The sequence below is a fragment of the Phodopus roborovskii genome, unplaced genomic scaffold, assembly GCF_943737965.1.
Source record: "Phodopus roborovskii unplaced genomic scaffold, PHOROB, whole genome shotgun sequence".
NCBI lineage: Eukaryota > Metazoa > Chordata > Mammalia > Rodentia > Cricetidae > Phodopus > Phodopus roborovskii.
The window spans coordinates 2608539-2633357 of NW_026126433.1; the positions used below are offsets into that span (position 1 = coordinate 2608539).

Genomic DNA, 24819 nt, shown 5'->3' on the forward strand with positions numbered 1-24819 from the left:
CAATTGAGAAAATACCTCCATCAGATTGTTTGTAGGCCAGAGGTGATGGATGGTTCCACAAAAAGGTTGTCTTACAAACACAACAGGACTGATATATGTCTGAGCAAAGATTGCAGCAATGCATGCAAGGCCTACAAAAATTCAAGCCAGATGGAATATCAGCACTGAGAGGGGGAGCAGACACAGGCTCCCACACCTAACCAAGAAGCTATCAGCAAGCAATACTCACTTGTAAAGGAAAAATCATTTTTATCTAATAACATCTCACTGAATATATTAATCACATTTCATGGTGTGTCTCGTGCCCAGAACTAGTTGGTCAACACAAAATGAAATTGTTTTAAATAGAGAGAAAAAGAACATAAAATTGGGTAGGTAGGGACTGACATCTGGGGAACCTGCATGGGACCAAACTAGACCCTTTGAAAGTGGGTGACAGTTATGTGACTTGATCTGTTGTGCTGTGGGTGGGTGAGGGGCGGGGGAGTGCTGGCAATGGCACCAGGACCTATCCCAAGAGCATGAACAGGCTTTTTGGAGCCCATTCCCTTGCTCTGTCTTGACATAGGAGGAGGGGTTCAGGCCTGTCTCAACTTGGTATGCAAGACTCCCCAAGGAAGGCCATACCACCTCTGAGGAGTGGATGAGGAGAGGCAGAGGATGGGAGAAGGATCAGAAGAGGGAACTGGGATTGGCATGTAAAATGAAAAATAACATTTTTTTAAATAAAAAAAAATGGTAGGGTAGGAAGATGCAGATCTTGAAGAAATTCTGGGAGGGAAAACATGATCAAGATTTATGAAAAAACTGATTTCAATTAAACTGAACAAAATGAAACAATATTTAGTAGTAAATTTAATGAAGGACAAAGCTTCCTACATATCACTAATAAATTTATGTATCATAAAAAAGAGAGACTGGTTTTTTAAAGATATTTTCTATACTATAAAGAAACTTGTAAGGAGTAGGTTTTTCCTCCTGCTGCTAATCTTGTCCCGCCGCCACGCCTGCCCCCATTAACACACAGAGACTCTGTATTTGATATAATGCTGTTGGCCAGGCACTAGTTTCTTATTGGCTAGCTCTGTCTTAAGTATTAACCCATTTTTGTTAATCTATGTATTTTCACGTGCTTTCATCTTACCGGGGAATGGGGCCTGCGTCTGGTCTCCCCAGTCTCTCCATGCTGACTCCTCCTTACTACTTTCTCTTTCCTCCTTGTCTCCTAGTTCTGCCTATCTTGCTTTCTTATTGGCCAACAGTGCTTTATTCATTAACCAGTATGAGAAACATATTTACAGAATGAAATCTCCCATTAGAGACTAAATGTCTCAGGGTTTTCACTGCTGTGATAAAATACCATGACCAAAAGCACTTTAAGGAGGAAAGGATTTATTCCATACTTACTCCATCTCCCAGGAAAGTCAGGGCAGGAAGTTAAGGTAGGATCCTCTAGGCAGGAACTGATGCAGAGGCTATGGATGCTGCTTACTGGCTTGTCCAATTCTCATTCTATCCAGAGCCACCTGCCCTTGGGAGCATGACCTCCTATGAGCTGGAACCACCCACATCAGTCAACCATCCAGAAAATGCCTCACAGGCTTAAATACAGACCTATCTTGGGAAGGCATTTTCTCAATTGTAGTTCTCTCTTCTCACATAATTCTAACTTGTGTCAAGTTGAAAAAAACAACTCTAGATTTCACTAATATTTCTCTTGGTGTTACTGTTTTCATATCTAATTTTATTTTAATGGATCTTTACCTCTTTTAATTTGATAAAGGCTTTCTCAATCTTTTTTCCTCAAAGAACCAAATCTATGTTTTGTTTGACCCTTTGATATTGTTCTTTTCATTTCCATTACATTAATTTCTGCCCTAATCTTTACTGCTTTCTTTCTGCTAGCTTGTTTTTCCTTAGGGTTCTTCTGATGCTTGTTTCCTTGTTGTTTTTGATGCAGCCTCTCACATAGCTCAGCTTGGCTTCAAAATCACTACATAATCAAGGAAAGGATAGCCTTGAACACTTGGTTCTCTTGCTTGTGCCTTACAAGTGTTGTCTTGTGTTTGTAAGATCTGCTGATGCTGCCATCCTCTAACATTCCCTCATGTTATAGAGGCACCCAACCACAAAAGTATTTTCATTGCTACTTCATAACTATAATTTTGCTATTGTTATGAGTTTATAATGTAAATATCTGTGTTTTCTGATGATCGTAGGTGATTCCTATGAAAGGGTCATCATTCAACCCCCAAAGAGGTCTCAACCCACAGGTTTAAAACCACTGACCTGGAAATGTGACTTTTTTCCCCAATATGGGCAATCACAGCTATGAGCTGACTTAGAATTGACTTTTCTATGTCAACTTCTGTTTTCATTAAATTTAACTCTAGAATTTTCTCGAAGACCTACTATTTATTCTGAATATATTGTTCTGGTTCATGTTTTCAAGTTTCTGTAGCTAATATTGTTGCTAATTTCTAGATGTATTCCATTATATCTTGCCAAAAATGGAATTATTTCAATTAGTTTGTTTTTGTTTAAAAAAAAATCACACTAAGAATCTAGCAAAGAACACTCATACCACTTGGCGCTAAAAAAGTTAATAATCTAACAAATTCACACACAAAACTCAAGTAAACACAGAATTTTCACAAATTTCCTATATTTAATCTTCTCGCAACACAGGAAGCAACAATCATCAAGGACCACAGGACAAACCTTGCCTGGGACTCCCAGAAGCCTCTGCAACCAACCGTATCCCCGGGGTCCCATCCCCCCTTCCCCCAGCCATTACAGGACCGTTGAACCTTCCTGGCAGGAGGACAAGGCTAGAGACCACTTTTGGCTCTTGTATTTTTGGTGAGAAGATGAGAAGTATGGGATGCTATATGGTTTTGGAAAAACTTATAAAGTGCGCTGAAATGAATTCAAAGTTGTGATTTTGTAAGTGACTCTAAAATCCAGATGTATTCGTTTAACCATTGTTCATACTCCAGGGAAATGGGAGGATTTTATTTATGTGAATCAAAAAGTGAAGTTTAGTCAACCATGAGATCCAAAGGACCAACGGTGCCCTTAACTTGGATTATACGATGAGTGTTTGTAGGTGTGTGTGTAAACAGCTAAAAACGTACCCGTCTGGGAATTTCTTTGGGGTGAGGGAGAAAGTGAACTTGCACAAATTGCCTATTTTATTGTTACTTTATTTTTAAAATATTTTCAAGATTCTGTGATGAGGATTCTACTCAGTGGGTAAAGTGTTTGCTTCTCAAACATAAAGACCCGAGTTTGGGTTCCCAGAACTCGGATGAAAATGCCAGGCATGGGGTTGTTGTCGTCCCAGCGCTAGAAGGCTTAGGCAGGAGGACCTTAGACTTTTAAGTCTAGCCATGGTGCACTCCAGGTTCAGGAGACAGTGTCTTTAAAAATAGTGAAAGGTTCAGCAAGATCAGCAGTTAGGAGCGCTCAGTGCTGTTGCCACAGAGAACCAGGCTTTGGTTCCCAGCATTCACTTGTTGGTTCACAACTGCCTGTAACTCCAGCTTCAGCAGAGTTACAGTTACAACACTCTGTTATCTCCAGGCCACCAAGCATGCACGTGGTACAAAGACCTCCATCCAGGCATTCACACTGCATGTAAGATTTAAAAATAGAGAGCTGATGTGGTGTTAACAGCACTTGCTCTTCCAGGAGGCACACATTGGGTTCTCAGCACTGACATGGTCATTCACAATCATCCTTAACTCCAGTTCCAGAGAATTCGACACCTTCTTCTGTTTCTGCAGGCACCAGGCACACGTAATGCCTACACTACATACAGGTGAAACACGCATACACATACACAAAATAAATTTTTTAAGCGATTAAGGTAGGGAACAATATATAAAAACATCAGGCTGACCTTTAACCTTTACATGTGCTCATACATGTGTATACACCACATGTATACATGGACACACAGATATCTGCAAGATACAAAAATTATCCATTTTAACAAGAAATGGAATGATAGATCACATGGATTCATCTGCCGTTATATGACTTAGACACAGTTGGGGCTACTACATCCACAGCATATCATGAAACATATGCTGTGGAGTCAGAATTCCTGGGTTGAAATTCTCATTTAGCCACTGATCCACTGAGTGGCTTGGGTAAGTGATCTGGGCTCTTTAATTTTTTATTGCACTGATTGATTGGGAGGGGGCATGAGCTTGCCACATACCACATGTATGGAGTTCTTGGTGCTTCAACTCAGGTCCTCAGTTTGGCAGCAAGTGAGTGCATTTACATGCTAAGCCATCTTGCTAGCCCAGGACCCCAGGAATTTTTCTAATTTCTTTCTTCATAATGTAACTAGTGTTACCTATCTCACAGTTCTTTGAGGAGTGAAATGAACTCAACATATGCCCAGTGCTTAGGATAATACATAATAATTGCATAGCAGGTCCTGAGAAAGCCAACTATCAGTTAAAAAAAAAAGTTTCCCTTGCATAAGATTTAAGTAATATTTTCCAAATTGAGTTGAATCCTCATAAAAGCTTATTTTTTATTAAAAATGACAATAACAACAAAATACTTGATTTATGTCTAGTGAAGGTAACGTTCTTTTCCTCTTACTTATACTGAAAGTTTTATCTAAATTAGTTATATTATTAGTAATGCTAGCCTTTATCCCTCAATGTTGCTCTTTCTATTACAGGCATATAACCCTTGCATTGTTTTTCAGTAGTTTGTAAATATTACCAATGGAGCAAATAAACAAATCAGCCTTTTATGGAGTTACTTTTAAATGGTTTGCAAACTTTATGAACAAGATAAATAACAAATGTGATTTTATATAAAGTGATACAGGTACAGACACGCTTCTGTTTTACAGATTTACTCTTAAAAGGATTTTACACTTTGGGGATCCAAAAGGGCAACATTGAAGGCAACAGTGTACGCTGCTGTAACAATAACAAAGAAATATTTCATTACAATACTTTATAAAGTGCAAAGTCATGCATTCTTTTTTTCAAATAAAGGGAAGCTTCCATGGATGTGGAAGGCAAAGAAGAAAAGGGAGGATAAAAAAATTGTAGATTAGATGAATATATATATATATATGTATATATATATGCATATTATGGAAATGCCATGATTAGCCCCTTTATTTTATATTGCTAATATACACTAATATAATAATATTAAAAGATACATTATAAAAGATAAAGTAAAAATAGAGAACCTTGTTATGTGAAGTCCTTTAACTTTTAAAATGAGATTGAGAAACATTGTCACATGGGTAGTTTCCTTCTGTCTAGTCATCAGTTCTTTTCAGTAATCCCTGTGCTTCTAATTATATAAAAGAATGGACATTCACTTCTTCTGTACTGATACCATGTGGTAAAAATATTGCATTGAGTTCATGTGACTTATTTTAAAGGTCAAAAGGAAAACCCACCTGCTATGGAAGATTTTGATGACTTAACTCAGTCATCTGAAACATCCTCAGAGTATGGCAAGTTTCCTTGCCCTAATTATGAAGCTATATTAAAGCTCATTGAACATCTTAGCCTGGAATGCAAAGGTAAGCCCACTGGGTGCAGAAGAGCGGCAGCTGTACCCATTGCTCAGCACTGCACCCCAGAGCACTGCTGTGTCTTAGTGCATGGCATGCTATATAATTTAAGGTGGATGGGAATCATACACAGTTAGCCAAAAGTTTCATTATTCCTGCTGTATTTTCCTTAGTGTGATTACTATGCTTGCATTTTTAAAGACACTATTTTTCTCTTGAGTGTTTGCAATGATTAGGTCAGGTTATCTTTGACTCTACCTGGAAAACCTTGGAAAGCTTTGGAATTGTTTCTCTGCTAACCTCTCCCATTCTTAAAACCATGATCTACTTCACAACCCTAATCATAAATTGTTACTGATTAAAGTACAATCATGTCAACTTCTTGCTTAAGATCCAGCAATTACTCCAATTTCATTATACTGCAAGTCTGTATGTTCATCCTGTGCCTTAGAAGTTTGTTCTTGTAATGGAGCTTTTTGTTTTCTATAGATTTAGTGATATATACATGTATATATCTACATAAATATTTGATGTATATAGAGCTGCATATATGCAAAGTATATCATTTGAGAAGTTAAGACACATTGTTAAACATGTTAAACACATGTGTAGTCACCATATCAAGATAGTAACAAATCCACCACTTACAAACCTTTTCACGTGCTTCCTTTATAATCACTTAAGAGATTACAAAATTGTCTCCATGTTTGTACCATCTTGCATCCCCTCCCTTCACAAGTATAGATACTGTCAGCTGATTTTAAATTTTGCCATGGATTTTAATTCATGTAACACAAATTACACATAATACAAATCAATATCAATGCTTATTTTCATTTGTATGTTTTCTTTGGGAAACCCATCCCGTCCTTAAAAATCTAGATTGTTTGTTTGGTTTTTAGGTTTGTTGCATATGCTCTTGACACCTTTCCTTCATCAGCTGTGCTTTTTGGTGGACCCACACAGTCTAGGCAAGCATTCTAACATTGAACTACATTCTTCAACTTAGTAAGATATTTTGAAAGAGCAAGAGTTTAAATTTATAAAATTCAATTTGTGTTTTGTTCAGTTATAAATTTTGATTTGGGATCATATGTAATAAGTTATCTAGGCCAGTCTTTGAAGTTTTAGGTCCATTTTGAGTTTATTTTCATACCAAGTTCATTTTGTGGCTGTGGGTATCGTGTTGTTCTTGGTCCACATATAGGAAAGTCTGTCCTTTCTCCCCAGTACTCTTGTTGAGCCCTTCCAAAGTCGCTTGATTTTTCTTTTAAATTTTCAATCTATTCCTGTAGGTTCTATTGTTCTTCAAGGATATATTTGGCTTTCTTTATATTGGTGTCACACTGTTTTGATTACTACATGTTTGTTATATTTTAAATGAACCCTGTTCTTGTTGTTTTTCAGGGTAATTTTTTATGTCTAGATCTTTTGCATTTCCATGTAGTTTTTTGGTTGATTGATTTTATTTGCATTTGGTTTTGTATAATGGTAAGGATTAAATACAAGCCTTTGAACATATTCCTTCGATCCCCAGCTATTGATGTTGATGTGGATTTTAAAATCATCCTGTTGATTAAAAATAATTGACAATTTTAATTAAAATAAAAAAACCCACTTTGTGGTCTGGCTGATCATTAGACTGCCAAGCATTAACATCTTAGCAGATCTTCAAACTACTAGGCAATCAATTGCATTTATTTTCATGGGTAACATTTTATATTTTCATGTTATTAATATTTCCATGTCTTTGTGTAATATGTATATATATATGTATATATTACGCACACACACACACACACACATATATATATATATACATGTATATATATATATATATAAAAATAAAATTGTGGCCTATCTATCTCTACCATCACTCTCTATATATGTATGTGTCCATGAGTGTAGATATTTCTATATTTTTCAGTTTTATCTGTATTTTAGATATTGTGATAAAATAATATTCACCTTGTAAAATAGCATTTTATTTTAACTAATAGGAAAGTATCTTTACTTATATTTTCGGGGCTCACATAGCATTTTAATACACATGCACAATGTATAATTATCAAAACATTGCTTTTATATATCTATGACTTCAAGCATTTGTCACTTTTTTGCTGTCTGAACAGTGAAATTTCTCTCTACTGGCTATTTTGAAATAGTTAAAATTAGGCATTGTTATTCTATTGTGCTATGTGAGCACAAAAGTGACCCTTTTCATTCAGCTGCTTCATGCCCCTTTATATGCCTTTATATTTGTTCAGCGTAAGAATGAGTGAATGTGAAAACCATATACAAAATGTACTCATCTACATTTCCATATTGGTTTTCCCCTTGATTCAGATTCTGAAAGCTTATTGAAAATCCAAGATACAATTCATTCATATAAAAGGCTAATACAATTTAAAAATAGTCACTGCAAAGCACTGGTAGGAAAACTTAGAACTATGGAAAATGAAGTGACTGGACTACATAAGAAGCTCTCAGAAGCAGAACATGAAAAAATAAAGCAGGAACAAGAGCTCTGCAATCTAAGGTATGGCATCTCAATGTTAAAGATGTCTGAGGGCATAAAGCAAAAGACACTCAGCCTACAATCCATAATCCCAGAGAAGTTAGAAAACTCTCCCAGAAACAGATCTAAGCAGATGCAGAAATCCACAAATAACCAATGGGCCAAGCTCCTGGAGTACAATCAAAGTGAGGGAGGAACGATAACATGAACAAAGGAGTCAGGACCATGATGAGGAAATCCTCAGAATCAGCTGACCCAAGCTAGTGAGAGATCACTGACTCAGATCTGACAAATGCGGAACCTGCATATGACTGAACTAGACACCCTTAATATAGGTGACAATGGTGCAGCTGGGATAATATATGAGGCCACTGGCAGTTGGTCCAAGATCTAACGCTAATGCACAAACTGACTTAGTGGAGTCCATTCTATTCAGAGAGATACCTTGCCCAGCCTAGACACAGAGATATGGGGATGGAGAGGTGCCCTGGTCCTGCCTCAACTAGATGATGGGACTGACTTAGTAGACTTCCTAGGGGAGGTCTTACCCTCTCTGAGGAGCAGATGGGAGGTGGATTGAGGGGAATAGGGGAAGCAGGAGGAGAGGAGGGAGGGGAAACTGGGATTGGAATGCAAAAATTCAATTAATAAAATGTCTGAGGGTTAGGGGATACAGCTTAGTGGGAGAATACTTTGCCTAACATACGTAAGGCCTTAATTTTTTTTACCCATGGCTGCAGCTGGGGGGACTATAGCAGAGGAGACTACAATAGGGGGGAATCAAATTTGAGCTGTAGGGTGTGTAATCCCAGCACTTGGGGGAGCAGAGGAAGTCAATCTCAAATTCAAGGCCAAAGGTAGTCTGGGCTACAAAGGGAAATACTGTTGAAGAAGATGAGGAAGAGAAGAAAGGTGGGGGGGAGGGAGAGGAGGAGGAGGAAAGCAAGGAGGGGAGAGGAAAAGAAAGAAGAAAAAAAGCAGCAGAGTCAGCTCTCTCACTCAGTCTTGTGAAATACAAAATTTTTGCATTGACAATCACCTCAAAGGGAGTTTAATCTGGAGCCAGTGTAAGTAGGCATGACCCAAAATACCAACATGATCACAATTTTGTGGACTTTTTAGAGTAAAAGGAAAGAGAAAGTCATAAATTAAAGTATTTTATTTATTCTCTTTTCATGCAACACATCCAGACTGCAGCCACCCCTCCCTCCACTCCCCGCAGTTCTCCCTCAATTTCTCTCCCCCTGACCCATCAGAAAAGAACAGGTCTAGGCACAAACTCTCATATTAAGGCTGGACAAGACAACTCACTAGGAGGAAAGGGATCCTAAGAGCAGGTAAAAGAGTAGGGACACTCCACCCAATTGGTGGGGGACACTAAATATCTAGATATGTAAAGCATAGAAGTGTCTGCTATAGACTAAGATGCTATCTGCTAACATACTTAGCCTTTGGATTAAAGTCCACGGGTACCTTTTGAAAAGGATCTCATCTGATAGTCAGGGATGTTCACTCAAACAGATGGACAATACATGACTGACAAGGAAGTAGAAGCACACTACCTCCAACCTCTCCACAATTGCAGACTTATAAGTCAGTCAGATGTGGTTTGGGGTGGGAGACTTCAGGTCATAGTTCAACTTTTGGACAAGAATCACATTTTGTGTTAAATATGCAAATATTGTATATTTCACTATACTTGGAAGGTTCATTCCTAGGATCTTTTATAGAAAAGGCTGAATTAAGAGAAAGGCAATGAGAGAGAGTCAGAGACAGAGAGACAGAGGCAGAGAGACAGAGAGAGAGAGTTAAGACATTAAAGAAGAAATCCCTGAGTTATAACACATAAGGTAGCCATGGTGATTCTGATTATTTCTTCTCTTCTTTGTTTTTGTCTTCTGTATCTAACATAGCATATGGCATATAATGAGAGTATCATACTCAAAGTTAAAACCAAGAACACAGTATGGCCCCACAAAGTAAAGACAGATGAGAGAAACAGGAATTTAAACTAACCAAAATTACATTTATTTAGATCAATCATATGTTTCCCCTGTATATAGTTACCTGTACTTTATGAAATGTTTATTTGATATTTAGTGTATTTGAAATGCTTTTTAATTTTTTAATTTTTGTTTGTCTTTTATCCAGTTTGATTTTGTAGTTATAATTTCATGAGTAGTGGCTATTTTTACTTTTAGAAAATACTGATCTTTGATATATAAATTATTATAATTTGACCTATCCAATTATTTAGGTGAAGTAGATTTCAGTTTGTGAATGTACATGGAAAGTTCAATCCCCAGAACTCTCATGAGGGAAGAAAAGAACTAAGCAATGTGAATTCCTCTGAATTCCACACACATGATATAGCACATGAGCCCACACATACACAAAATAAGTAACTAAAAATGTTTGAACATATAAAAGGAGCAAAAAAAGTAATAGTGGAAAGGTTGTTAGAGAAGTTTTGAGTTTAGTCATTTGGGATGCTCTGTTGTCAATGTAGAAAAGACTCACGTAGTTTTGCTGAAGTGCTGGTGGACAAGCCTTTAGAAGTTGAGATGTTTGAGGTGAGAAACTAAGAGTTTGAGGTGAGAAATTCACCTCTTCACGGTCTGTATCAAAGAGGTGGTTAGAGATCTTAAGTAGAGAACCCCTGAGCTGAACATAATGGAGTCTTTGTTTGATGTTTCCCCCCAATTGATGAAATAATCTGGTTTTAGTTCTTATTTCTCTGGTTATCCAACTCCTATGAGCTCACTGTGGAAACTCGGTACCCAATTCTGAATTTTTTAGTAAACATGTTTATAACAATGTGTACTGTCTCCCTTAGCAGATGGCTCATATACCTCATTTTTCATTTCATTCATTATTATTGTGGGGTACATGTGTGTATGTTTGTATGTGCACACAGGTTTGCATGGCCCTCCCCCATGTGTATAGGCATGTGTTGCAACAGCTGTAGAGATCCCAGGACACCTTCAAGTAATTGTTCTCTCCCCCCCATTGTAAGTTCTGTGAAACAAATTCAGCCATCTAATTTACTTGGCAAAACTCACCTGTCCACCTCACTATAACTAGTTATTCAGTAATTTTTTTCTTTCAATTCTAACATAAAACATACAATAAGTTTTATTGGCTCATCATATTCTGGGATTCACAATAATAAGATCTTACAATTTCCAGGTTTGAATTTTTTATTTTACTTTTTTTGGCCTAAATATCAGTCATTTATTAGTTGAAATTAATCCTTTTCATTTTTATATATTACCTAATTGGGTTAAAATCTATGAAGCTACAGCTAGTAAAGCCAGCACTCTGATATTTGTGGCATTTCCAATTTGGTAATGTTCCTTCTTTGGAAGCAAGAAGTCAATGCAATGTGACCTCATTTGGAAGTGTTCCAAGTTCCCATCTGTGCACTTTGTTACAGACATTAGGTTTCCTTGGTGATGATCTGAGGAATTAGTCCAGAGGCTCTAGTCTGCTCCCTGGATGAGAGAACATTGATCTGGTCCATTCCTTTACAGCTTCACGTGTGAGAGTCCCTGTTATCTTGCTCTCGAAGAACTCTGTGACCCAGAGCTGACTTTAATTTTTCAAAAATTATTTACTTTTAAAAGTTGTCGGAGATGCTCCTGAACTTTTTTCTCACCAACTCACCACATTTTTTTTTACTTGTTCACTGGGGCTCAACAGTCTAAAAATGCTTGGTACAGGGCCTTAACATTACATTCCTTAAAATTAATATAGTATAGTCAGGTGATGATGGTGCACATCTTTAATCCTGGCACTTGGGAGGCAGAGGCAGGAGGACCTCTGAGATTAAGACCAGCCTGGTCTACAGAGCAAGTTAACAGCCAGGGCTGTTACACAGAGAAATCCTGTCTCAAAAAAATTAATATAGTATAAGAGGTAAACAATATTTCACTCAGGGCTCTAAGTCTTTGAATTTTGAGCTTCTGACAGAATTTTCTCATTTCTATAGCTTTTAAATATGGTACAATTATAGATACTTTGTGCAACTATAATATAAAGCAGCACCGTTTTTTTCTTTTAGTTTTTGAGATTGTCATATATGAATACAGTATTTTCCTCCTCCCTCTCCTTCCTCCAAACCCCCTATGCCCCACTTCTCAAATACATAGCCTCTATTCTTTATTATTGTTATACACACACCCATATATACACATACATATACATACATACATACATACATACATACATACATACATAGTTTCACACACATAAACTTGTTTGGTCCCTTTATATGTGCATTTTGTGTGGACTACTTGAGATTTGATAGTCTACCAGCGGTATCATCCCTGAAGTATTCTAGTTCTTTTACTAAGGGTGAGACCTTGTGGCACTTCCCCCATCCATGGTGCCATGCCAACTGGTGATATTATTATGTGGGTCTTGTTTAGGCAACCCTGTTATTGAGACTTCATGGGTGCAGTCTCTCTGTCATATAAAGAGGATATTATCTCACAGTAGACTTTCTGGCCAAACATTTTATGCCCCTTTCCTATGATGTACCCTATACCTTCATTATAGGAATTGTGTTGAAGATATATCAATTGGGGATAGGCACCCCCGTGGTTCTCTGCATTTTGACCAGTGGTGGATTTTGTGATGGCCTCATCTGCTACAAAAAGAAGTTTCTTTGGTGAAAGTTATACTTATCTGTGGATAAAAGGATAAGTATTTAGAATGAAGATAGAAATTATATTGGTTTAGAGAACTTCCTGGCTAGTCTCATGTTTCCTTGATAAAAGCTAGAGTCAGCAGGGAAGAGGGACCTTCAGTTGAGAGAATGGTTCCATAAGATCAGGCTGTAGGCAGTTTGTTGACTCGTCATGGGAGCAGTGGACTGGGAATGGGCTGGTTGGGGGGGAGAGGGTGTGAGAGGGCATGGGAGGACGGGTGTATGTAAAATGTAAAATGAAATTCAATAAAACAGATAGATAGATAGACAGACAGACAGATTGGTCTGTAGGCAAGCCTGTGGGAGATTTTTTTTTTAATTAGATATTGATGTGAGAGAACTCATCCCATTATGGGAGTACATAATATCCTGCACTTGACTTTGGGTAAAACCCGCAGTCTGGCTTCCACCTGGCTCATCTCCACATTAGGATGGTGTGGTATCCTCCACCGTGACCCACACAGCACTTTCCACTCCTACTGTGAAACCACCCCTCATTCCCAAGGACCACTTGCAGAAGTGAAGGATTTTCCACAAACCTGTGAAGATACAAAGTGAAAAATCTAACCCTAAAGAAAGTTTACTCTTAAGTACAGAAGTTCCATATTTACCTAGCTGTTTTGGGAACACCTCTGGCATTCCATTTGCACATAGCACAGAGTACCCTCAATACTGAACTTCAAGCATCATTCAGATTATTGGTAACAGGACGAGTTACCAATCCAAACAATCAACAAAGGCAAGGCCTGGTACCCACACCAAGAAACACTAACAATGGCCTGACTCCAGAAACCTAGCTCTCATCACCCCCCCAAAAAGAATATGAACAACAAAAATAATATATGTGTCCTCTAGAAATTAGAACCTTCATTGCACTCCAATGATTTCAAAACTGCAATTACAAATATGTACAATGAAAGTACAGTGGTTTGTGTGTTCATGATCTCCTTCTCTGTGTATTTGTTGTTGATGTATAGAAAAGCTATCAATTTGTGCAAAATGACTCTTTATCCTATCACATTGCTGAATTTATTTATTGTTTCTAGAAAATTTCTGGTAGAATCATTCAGATCTCTAGCAGTATAGTATCATATCATCTGCAACTAAGGATACTTTGACTTCTCTCTGTTTTGTGGCCCTTTAGTTTCTTTCCTTCTCTTGCCTCATTGCTCCAGCTAGAACTTCAAGAATAACATTGAAAAGGAGTGGGATAGTGCACATTCCTGTCTCATTCCTGACTGCAGTATTGCTTCAAACTTTTATCCATTTAGGATGACGTTGAATGTGTGTTTCTCATATGAAGATTTTATTATGTATGTTCCCTCTAGTCCTACACTCTCTAAGACTTTTATGATGAAGAGATGTTGGATTTTGTCAAAGGCTTTTTCTGTATATATTGAGATGGTCATATGATTTTTGTAAGAGTCTATTTACGTGGTTCATAACATTTAGTGACCTGTGTATGTTAAACCATACTTGCATTTCAGGCATAAAGGCAACTTGTTCATTGTGCATAATATTTTGATGTACACCTTTCTTCTGTATGAAAGTATTTTACTAAACAATTTTGAGTTTAGCATAAAATCAGGGATATTGGCCTACAATCTTTTTTGCTGTGTCTTTACATGGTTTGGATAATGGATCAATACTGGCTTCATAGAGGGCTTTTGGGAGTGTTCCTTCTGTTTTTTTATTGTGAATAGTTTAAGAAGGACTGTTGGTAGATCTTTGAATACCTGGTAGAAGTCTATTGTGAATGCATCTGTTTCTGAACTGTTATTAGCTGGAAGACATTTATAATTATTTCAGTTTCTTCATTTGTTAAGGGCCTGTTTAGATTTTTGCCTTCTTTTTTATTGAATTTTGGTGATTTTTATCATTTCTTTTAGATTTTCTAGCTTCGTGGAATACAGGTTTAAAAAATATTCACATATAAAATAGTCTGAATTTCTTTGTGTCTGTTGTAATGTTTCCATGTTCATTTCTGAGTGTTAATTTGTGTCTTCTCTTCCTTTTTGGTTATTTGGGCCAAGAGTGTCAGTTTTGTTTATCTTCCCAAAGAACCAGCTCTTAGATTTGTTGGTTCTTTATATTGTTTTCTTTGTTTTATTTCATTAATTTCAGCTCTGGTTCTTGTTACTTCTTGCAATGCACTAGGTTTGGACTTGGTTTGTTCTTGGTTTTCCATTTCCTTTTGTTACACCACTAAGTTTTTTATTTGTGCTCTTTCTGATTTTCTAATGTAGGCACTTAGAGTTATAAATTTTCCTTGTATGGCTGTTTTTAAGGTGTCCCTGAGGTTTACATTTTCCCTCAGTTCCAGAAAGGATTTTTGATTTCTTTTCTGATTTCTTCTTTGCAACATTCATTATTTCATGATGAATGTTATAATATCCATGGGGTTGTGTATTTACTAAAGGTGTTTTGTTTTCCTTTTGTTTTTGCTGTCATCTCTAAGATTGTTGCACTGTGGGAAGATAGGACACACGCAGTGATTCCGATTTTTTTTTGAATATGTAAATATTTGTTCTGTATCCTAGTTTGCAGTCTGTTTTATAACAGCTTCCATGTACTGCTGGGGAGAATGAGAATTCTTTGGTGTTTGGATAGAATATGCTGTAGATATCTGTTATGTCCTTCTGATGTATGAAGTCAATTAATTTTTATGTTTTTCTGGGTTTTTGTTTTTTCCAGGTTACCTGTATATTGGAGAAAGTGGAATGTTGAAACAATTATTAATGGATCGATGTTTATCTGTGTCTTTGATTCCAGTTGTAGATTTTTTTTTTCTGAGATTGGGCACTTCTTGAGTTTGGTGCATATATATTTAGAATAGTAATGTCTTTATGCTTATTGGTTCCATTGATTTGAATAAAGTTTCTGTAATCTTTACCTCTTCTTATTGGTTTCATTTGAAGTTCATTTTGTCAGGTATTAGGATAGTGACATCTACTTGTTTCCCAATCTCATTTGATTGGAATACGTTGGTCCAGTCTTTTATGCCATCTTTAAAGGCAATGGCTGCCTTTAAAACTAAGACATGTTTCTTATAGGCAGAAGGTAGGTGGGTTTTGTTTCTTCATGCATTCAGTCAGTCTGTGTCTTTTGACTGGAGAATTAATACCATTGACATTTCAAGTTAATAATGAAATGTGTGTGTGTTAGTTGTGATCATGTTGATTTTTGGTCTTGTTCTTTGTATTCTCAGCAGTTTTTGTTTTAGCAATTATGGCTTTGTATTCCTTCCCACAGTGTCTCTCCTATGTTCATCCTCTTCAGCCTGAAATAGTGCTTCCTCTATTTTCTTCAGGTTTGGTTTGTTGGGTATACATTTATAGGCTGTTTATCTCATGGAAAGTTTTCTTTCTCTTCCATTCATGGTAGATTTGATAAATATATTAGTCTAGGTTTTTTTGTCATTGTTTTTTTAAGACTTGGTGTGCATTGCTCTAGACTCTTTTGGCTTTCAAAGTTTTCATAAAGAAAATGGCTGTATTCTAATGGGTATAATTTATGTGTGACTTGCATTTTTTCTCTTGTACACTTCAGTACACTTTCTTTGTTCTTTAATGTTTTAACAATGACATGCTGTCGAAATTTTTTTTCTGGCCTTGTCTATTTTGTGTTCTGAGTGCTTCTTATATTCATGAGGGTGTGTGTCTTCTTAGTTTGGGGACATTTTCTTCTATGAGCTTGTTGAAGATATGGTCTATGCCATTGACTTGGGAGTCTTCTCCCTCAATTGTGCCTGTTATTCGAAGGGTTTTTTAATGGTACCCCACATTTCCTGTTGTGTTCCTTTTCTGTGTTTTTAAACTTTTTTCATGTATGTTGCTTATTTGGTTTAGAACCTGTATTTTATTTTCCAAACTTGATGTCTGTCTTCTGATTGATTCATTCTGTTTATAAACTCTCCTTTGAGTCTTCTAGTAGGGCTATTTGGTTTTCAATCCCATCTTCATTTCAGCTCGTGTTATCTTCAGTTTTTCTATTTCTTTACTTAATTACATTTTCACATCCTGGATTGCCCTGTCATTTCCACCAGCCTTTTATGTTTGTGTTTTCTTGGGCATCATTCAGGTGTTTATCCTCAAGTTCTTTCTCCCTGAATTCATTGAATTAATCCTTTGTGTTTCCCTAAAATGCTTGCATTCTCTGAGGAGGTTCATAATTTTTCTTTTAATGTCTGTGTCCTGGAGTTCATCTAGGTAATTCTCATGGGCAATCATTTCTAAAGGACAGATAAATTTTGGAGAGAAGATACAAGTCTGATCTTTCATACTCTTAGTGGTCCTTAGGTGAGATCTGAAAACATATACTTCCTTTCTTTGTTTTAAGTTTGTTCCAGATGGAACAGGGTTGGGGAGAGAGAAGATATTGGAGGCAGGTAGGGTCTAGAGATTGGAAATGGCAGCCAGGTGGGTAGAGGAGACTGACCTGGTATACAGTATATATTACTTGTTCCAAGCTGTGAGTGTGGGGATAGATCGGTCTGAGTAAGAAGCTTAGCCATGACTTGGGAAAGTTTTGTTGTGTGGCAGATAGGTATAGAGGATACTGGACCAAGTCTAGAGCTCCACTGCCTTGAAAACAGGCCAGACATGACTAGGTTGGTGCACTCTTTCTGGAAGCAAGGCTAAATCTAGTAGACTGTAGGAAAGGTGTGGGTGAGGAGGTGAGGGGTGCTCACAAGGATAGACTCTGGAGGAGGACATGGGTAGTCTGCATGTGGAATGAGGTTATGAAGGCTGCATGAAGGGTCCAGAGGTGGATGATGGTAGAGTGGGTCTTGGTGGAAATCTAGATGTCGGCTTTAGTACAGGAGGTAGTGCACTAGGAGCTCAGGGATTGGGGACCCTGCGGAACCCTAGAGTTCTATACTACCAGGCATGGACCATCAGATTTGGCTAGGGCACTGACTGTAGGACCAAGGCTATATGGCTATATCTGAGAGGATGTGGAAAACAAGTATTGGATGGTCTCATAAGGCTAGAGTAGGAGGAGGATGTGGGAAATCTAGACATGGAGTGAGGTTGTGTAGGCAGTGCAAAGGTTTCTGGGAGTGGATCTGAATAGTCGTTTTCCTTTTACCTATCCTGCGGTTTTATTTATTAAGTAATTAATGCTGTTACTTACTATATGCTTGTATTATTCATTCTTTGTTGCTGTGACAATATAGAGCATGCCATGAGGGATTTCTACCATTTATTATATGGAACATAGCTACTTTCTTCTATAGGCATTCTTTTGCAATGGCAGTAATCTCTGTCGGGAATGGATTACTCCTTAGCTCTTCTTGAGGACACATGAACTTTACTTCTGGCCTGCTTTGCTGTTCTCTTTTTCTTTATCACAGTCAAGGGACAGCCTGACCCAGGGTAGGAAATAGGAGGAAAGACTGAGACATGTGTCTGAGTGGGAAAGCCAGTTCATCTCCAAAGCAGGCTTCTTGGTGAGCTTTAACATGTATGTAGGCAGAGTTTTCCCACAGTTATCCAGTAAGAATTATAGTTACTATATCTAGTCTATTTGTAATTGGTAAAATTAGGGAAAATACTATATTTTGTGACTGTAAAGTTTTACATCTAATTTACCTATTTATCTTAATTAAGGAAAACTATAATTATAGCTATCTAGTCTTTAACTCCTTCAAAGAACCCATAAGGGTGAAATGTTACCTTATGACAGGGACATCAGGCTACCTGGATGTGTGTGTGTGTGTGTGTGTGTGTGTGTGTGTGTGTGTGTGTGTGTGATTTGCTTTTGTGTAGAACTAAACTCAGCAGTTTACATTGGACAGGAAGCTTGCTGTGGAGTCCAGTGAAAACTGACAGGGACCAAAGCACTTCTTCCTTATGACCTACATAAAGTTGTTCAAATGAGCCATGTATTCTGAGTTGTGCATTGTGAAAAGGCTAACAAGGGACAGAAATCACCTCCCCACCCCTTTTTTTGATGACCTACAGGAGACAGAACACCTGATTTAGAGTCCTCTCTGATTTCTTTAAATTTTGTAAGGTGGCAAGTGTGTTCCAGTCTATACTCAAGGTAAGCAAGTCACCATCATCAAGGTGACAACACTATCTGCTTTTGCTGGTGTCTAACTTGATATTCTACCTTACTAGCCTTGGGGTGACCAATTGCTTAAAAACCAGTGTCTAGTTTGCGTGTGTTTGAAAATGGAGGAGTGACATCAGAAGGGGCAGCAATAAGTCAGAGTGCTTCAGAGGGGTGTTAAAACCCCTCTATAACAAAGGCATGCCAGCATTAAAAACTCAACATGTGACAAGCCCAGCAATATGAACTTCCTAACAAAATGCATTCCAAACATAAGCATTCTTAAACTGCAGATTTGTTTTAAAACAAGAAGAGGAGAAGAGAAAAAATGCTGACTGGGTTTATGAAAAAATTAAGGAGCAGCTAAGAGAAAAAGAAGAGCAATATAATAAAGAAGTTAAAATGAAACAAAAACTTGAAATCCGTGTTAGGGAACTGGATTTGGAATTGAAGACTGCAAGGAATAATATTAATAAAGTAAGTTAATCATACATTTAAGATTATATCTTTTTATTTTGCTTTTATTTTATCAATTTTGCTTATCACTTTGAATATACTAAATATAAACATACACAATCATATGTTACATACACAATCATATGGGGTCATAATCTGAGAAATATGCTTGGCATATTGATCTACAATCATCAAAGTGTACACTCACACAAGTGTAGCACACCTAACTCATCACTCATAAGGCAATGCAATCTTATCCTTATGGTGTCTTTGAGTGGAATGGAGACTTTGTTGACTCTCTTTTTATGCTTACTAAGGAGGCTTGGGTCATGCACACTCAGTTGTGTTCAAAGCCACCCCGAGCCAACAGCTTCCAGGTTCTTCGTTTCATGTCCACAAAGAATAAGAAAATGTGGACACAGAAAAATAAGGGAAATGCAGGTTCATTGAGGAAAATTGAGAATGAATTCACAAGAATATGACAGGCTCCAAAAGAGAAATACTCTTGTGTTTCTCTGACCATTTGTGTTACCCCTTCTATGATAGCGTTATAGAGAGATTCAATTGAGCCTGAGGTAGGCTCTATAAGGATTGGTCATTTTTGTGCACATAATGTACCCAGTTAGGGAGAAGTCTAAATGCCCTATGTATGATGTCTTTGTTCTACCAAAGAGCTTTTCATCCATTCAGGGAAGGTGGTCACATGTAGTACATGACTATCTGGTGATCCACCATGGGTCTTGCCCACACTCTTAAAGGGTAGCTAGCTCCTGTTTCATTATAGGACCACTGTGTGTTCTTATGTGGTCCATGACTAACTGTGTTGTTTAGGCTTTAAATAAAAATAGTGTTGTAAGAGTGCTGGTAGTTATCTAGGGAATAGCAAGTTCATTTCCTGAGATGAACAAAGAATTGAGTGATCATCTAGGAAAAAGCAAAAGGCCAAGAAATAGAGAAAGCAAGAAAGAAAAGGCAACCCCTTGGGGTGGGAGGGGAACTAAGGCTGGGAGTGTGCTAAATAAGCTCTGGACTGGATATTCTACAGGGCCTTTAAGTCTTCCCTGCCCCTTATTTGTTATACAAGGTCCAAGTAGAAGGTGTAGTAAGACTAACAAAATAATGTTACTTATCTAGGACTTAAATGGCTATTTTATGAAGTACTTGCAGCCTGAGGATCTCTTTTGGGTCCATGCAGAGCTAAGTTTGCATCTTTCTTGCTTCAATATCATCTTCAAGTATTTTACTTGAGACTGACATTCTTGAACTCACCATGAAGCCTAAAATGACCTTGAATCCTAATCCCTCTGCCTCTACCCTCTGAGTTCTTGTAACACCAGCATGTGCCACAATTCCCAACTTTACAATGTATTCTGGATGGAACCCAGGGCCTCATGCCAGCACTCTACCAACTGAGCTATATTCCCAGCACCAAGGTTTTGTTTTTATTGTTGAAAGGCTGAGTATCATTCAATTAAATGCTGTGTAATTCATGAGAGAGGCAGGTTCTTGTGGGTTTTATCTGTTCTTTGAAAATTATCTTGAAGTTTGTCTCAATATGGTTTATTCTTCCCCCTTATCTTACCAAGTGATATAAGAATAAAACCTTTTCTAAATGTGTCTAGGCTATAGAGGAACGAAATGGCATTGAGAGGCAGCTTTTGCAAGAACAGAATGCCAGAATCTTACAGGATGGGATTCTGGCGAATCAGCTTCACAAACAAAAGGAACTAAAAATGGCACAAGAGAAAATTAGCTCTCAGGTATTTTCTTTAGTCACTTTCAAGTCTCTATGTATGTATTTGTATGTTACATGATTTTTAAAAACAACTAAAGGGCTCATGAAGAATACAAAGCACTTTTTCAAAATCCTATGTGGATACACTTACTATGCATACTTTGATGTGGGAATGGATTTTTTTTTTAGTAAGTTGAATAAAGTAATGTTAATTCAAGTCCAGTTGTCTTACAAGATACTAATGACATCCACAGTGGCTTCATCCAAATGTTCATTGACGTCCAATTTTAGACATCATGGAGTAATGTCTTTCAAGGTGGCCCTCATCTGAAGAAGGGGTTTTAGTATTTCCCATAAGAATTCATTTTTATATGGTCACAAAAGCCTTGCTGGTAACAATGTATCCTCTGCTTTGGGACTATGACATCTCCCTGTCCATATGCTAATGGAGAGATTTGCTTATTTGTTCCAACATTTAGTAAAGGGGTAAAGCACAGTCAGCAGAGATCATAGTTTAGATGTCACTTCCTTCTTTTCCATAAGAGAAACAATTCTCTTCAATTCTTTATTTTAGGACAAAGATCTTTTGACTGCAATGATACATTGTAATGTAGATAGAGAACCATGGTACTGCTGTTTAACTCAGAACAAAGGCTTTTGTTTCCGTGCTGTGACTTTATAGTGTGGTGGTTAGAGTCAAGGTGCTTGCTGTATGTACAGTTTCTCTCACAGTGAAGCATATCCCTAACCTCAGAACTGGACATATTTATTTCATATACACATTTCAAGATAACTCTATGGAAATGCCATTATATCCCAGCAATTGGGAGGCAGAGGCAGGTGTATCTCTGTGAGTTCGAGGCCAGCCTGGTCTATAGAGTGAGTTCCAGGACAGGCTCCAAAGTTACTTGGAGAAACCCTGTTTTGAAACACCAAATCAAAACAAATAAAAATGCCACTATACATTTTTCAAAATACACTTAAAGTATTTGAAAGATGAGGCATTTCCTTTTCATTTTAGGTATATTTTAAAGCACAGAAATAGTAGGAACAGGTATACTACTTATATGCAAAGTAAATAAATGAGAATATTATATAGATCTTTTATGGGAGTGTTAAGAAGCAACTTTATTTAGATATTTAGATATAACAAACATACTAAATGGTTTATACATTTAACATAAAGAATTCACTGTTTCTTAATATACACATAGAGTTTCATAACCATTTCCAGCACCACAGGCAATTTTAAAATATTTTCATTACTTTGAAAAATAAACCATACACATTTATCTGGGAAACCCCTAGTAACTACTCCCTCTCTCTTCTGTTCTACAAACTCGCCAATCTGTTCCTTGTCTCTTTAGTTACACATTTCTTGGCAAATAGAGTCCTTTGGGTGGTTCATTTCTCTTAAAATAATGTAACTTGTGTTAATGCAAGTGTCAGTCCCTTCTTCCTTCTGTTTACTGTGTTTCTGGACCACTTATTCATTCACCAGCTGATAGATGTAAAGGTACCACTTGCTGACTGTCTTTTGCTGGGAAGAGGCACTATGACTGAGGCAACTTACAGAAGGAAGACTTTATTGGGGCTTACAGCTTCAGAGGCCGAGTCCACAACCAACCTGTTGGGGAGCACAGTTGCAGACATGGTGCTGAAGTAATAGCTGAGAACTTAATCGCTATCCACAAGAAGAAGGGGGAGAGGGTAGGGAGGAGAGAGAACACTGACAGTAATGTTTTGCCTAATCCTTCCCAAACAGTTCTGCCAACTGGGGACCAGGCATATGAGTCCCTGGCTATTACTGAAAATGCTGCCAGGAACTCACCTTTATAAAGTATAACATTTATATCTCCCTACTCAGGGATTTTATTCTCAGAGTTTCCAAGGCTGGTTTTACTTTTCACTTCTTTTGATCTTGCTGACCTATTATGTTTTTTGCTTGCTTGAGAGCACTAGGGTCTCAGCCAAGATAGATCTGAAACTCAATATATAGGTTGAGTAGGCCTGGAACTTGTGGTGATTCTCCTGCCCCTTCCTCCCAAATGCTTGAACTCCAGGCATAAGCCACCACAAAAAGGGGATGTGTCATTGTTAAATACATTGTAAACATGTGCTCTTTTTTATTTATTTATTTATTTTTTAAATTTAATTTTATATAACAAAGTCCAATTAAATGAAAACAAATATTTATACACAATATTTGGGAATTTGGGCGTCGTTCTTTCCAAACTACTTCCTGCTGGTAAGGGGCGCTGTCTTGGGGGATTCGAAGAAGATTCAGATATCCTGGCTGTAGTCTGTAGGGCTGTTTTGTCCAGCTGTTTGGAATGTTGGATCAGCTTGTACTCTGTTTCAGGCAGTCTGGTGTGATCAAACCACATTAGTCTGGAAGGAATCCACATCTTTTCATTTTCTGTGGAAACAAAAATAGAAATACTTTTCCCCAGTAACTTGTTCTTCAACTTAAATTTTGGAGTCAAAGCGTTTTTTTTTTTTTTTTTTTTAAATTTATTATTTTACATGTCGATCCCAGTTCCCTCTCCCTCCCTCTCTCCCTCCCCTCCAGCCCTCCCTCCCTCCTTCCCTCACTTTTGCCCTCTCTGCCCTCTACCATGCACTCTAAACACCCTCCCCTCCCAACCCCCCACCACAATTCCATATGTAGGGGAATGCCATCCAGTTGGGGTCATGTAGATCTGACAGGTCCTGTGAAGTAGGGACTAGGGCTTCTCTCCTATCTCTAGAATAAGGCAGTTATCCCTCCATGGGGGATATGTTTGCAAAGTCCTTTTGTGCACCAGGGATACATCCTGGCTCCACTGTCTGAAGTCTCTTAGACTGCTCAGACCTTCTGGCTGAGACCCATATTCAGGGGGGTCCGAGTCAGTCCCCTGTTGGCTTCCCAGCTATCAGTCTACTGGCCCTTAGCTCCTCCTTGTTCAGGTAAGCTGTCTCTATGTACTTCTACCGCATGGTCTTGTCCTCTCCATCTGCTTCTGGGTTCTAGTTCAACTCAGTGTTTATGTATGGGTGTTTGCTCCTGTTTTCAACAGGCATTAGTTGAGGACTCCATGGAGAAGTTAGTTGTTGATCTCACTCTCCGGGAAGGGCATTTATGATAGCCTTTCCACGGAAGCTGAGATTGTTAGTTGGGAGCAGTCTTGTAGTTCCCTCGACCTTTCTTTGTGTTCAACTTTATCTTCAAACCAATTTTGGCTCCCTCTTTTATGTTCTCTCTCTCTGTCTCTGTCTCTCTCTCTCTCTTTCCTATTTTCCGTTCCTAACCAGGCTCAATCCTCCTGGTCGCACATGCCTTCCTCTCCTCCCTCTCATTTTCTCCTACTTCTCTCTCCATTAGCTGTCCTCCCCCACGTAAACATGTGCTCTTAACGGTTGTTAGGATAAGATAAACTCTTCTTATCTAAATCAGCAGACTACACAGAAGCCTGCACAGCCATATTTACTGTGGCATTATTCACAGCAGTCAACTTAAGGAGCCAACTTAGATGTTCATCAACAGATCAATGGATAAAAGGAAAATGGCATGTTACACACTGGAATTTTATTATACCATAAAAGAACAAAATTATATATATATATATATATATATATATATATATATATATATATATTAATGTGGTGCCTATGTGGGGAAATGAAGGAAATAGTCTAACCTAAAAGGGAAACAGAAAGATAGAAAAGGATGGTGTTGTCTGAGGTTAATATTGTGAAAGCATATAGTATATACAGATAAACATGTATTTTTGAAA

At 37.7% G+C, this 24819-nt stretch overlaps 1 protein-coding gene across 1 annotated transcript in view; it reads left to right on the top strand.

Annotated features, from left to right (window-relative positions):
• The first annotated feature begins 2909 nt into the window (after nt 1-2909).
• The window catches only part of LOC127223190 (ankyrin repeat domain-containing protein 26), a 45635-nt gene continuing 23725 nt past the window's right edge, over nt 2910-24819 (top strand). Inside the window, exons 1-5 of the mRNA XM_051185704.1 lie at nt 2910-2946; nt 5432-5575; nt 7913-8105; nt 19146-19329; nt 20931-21068. Of these exons, the coding sequence (XP_051041661.1) occupies nt 5455-5575; nt 7913-8105; nt 19146-19329; nt 20931-21068 (636 nt within the window). The 5' untranslated portion in view covers nt 2910-2946; nt 5432-5454. The remainder of the gene's footprint in view (nt 2947-5431; nt 5576-7912; nt 8106-19145; nt 19330-20930; nt 21069-24819) is intronic.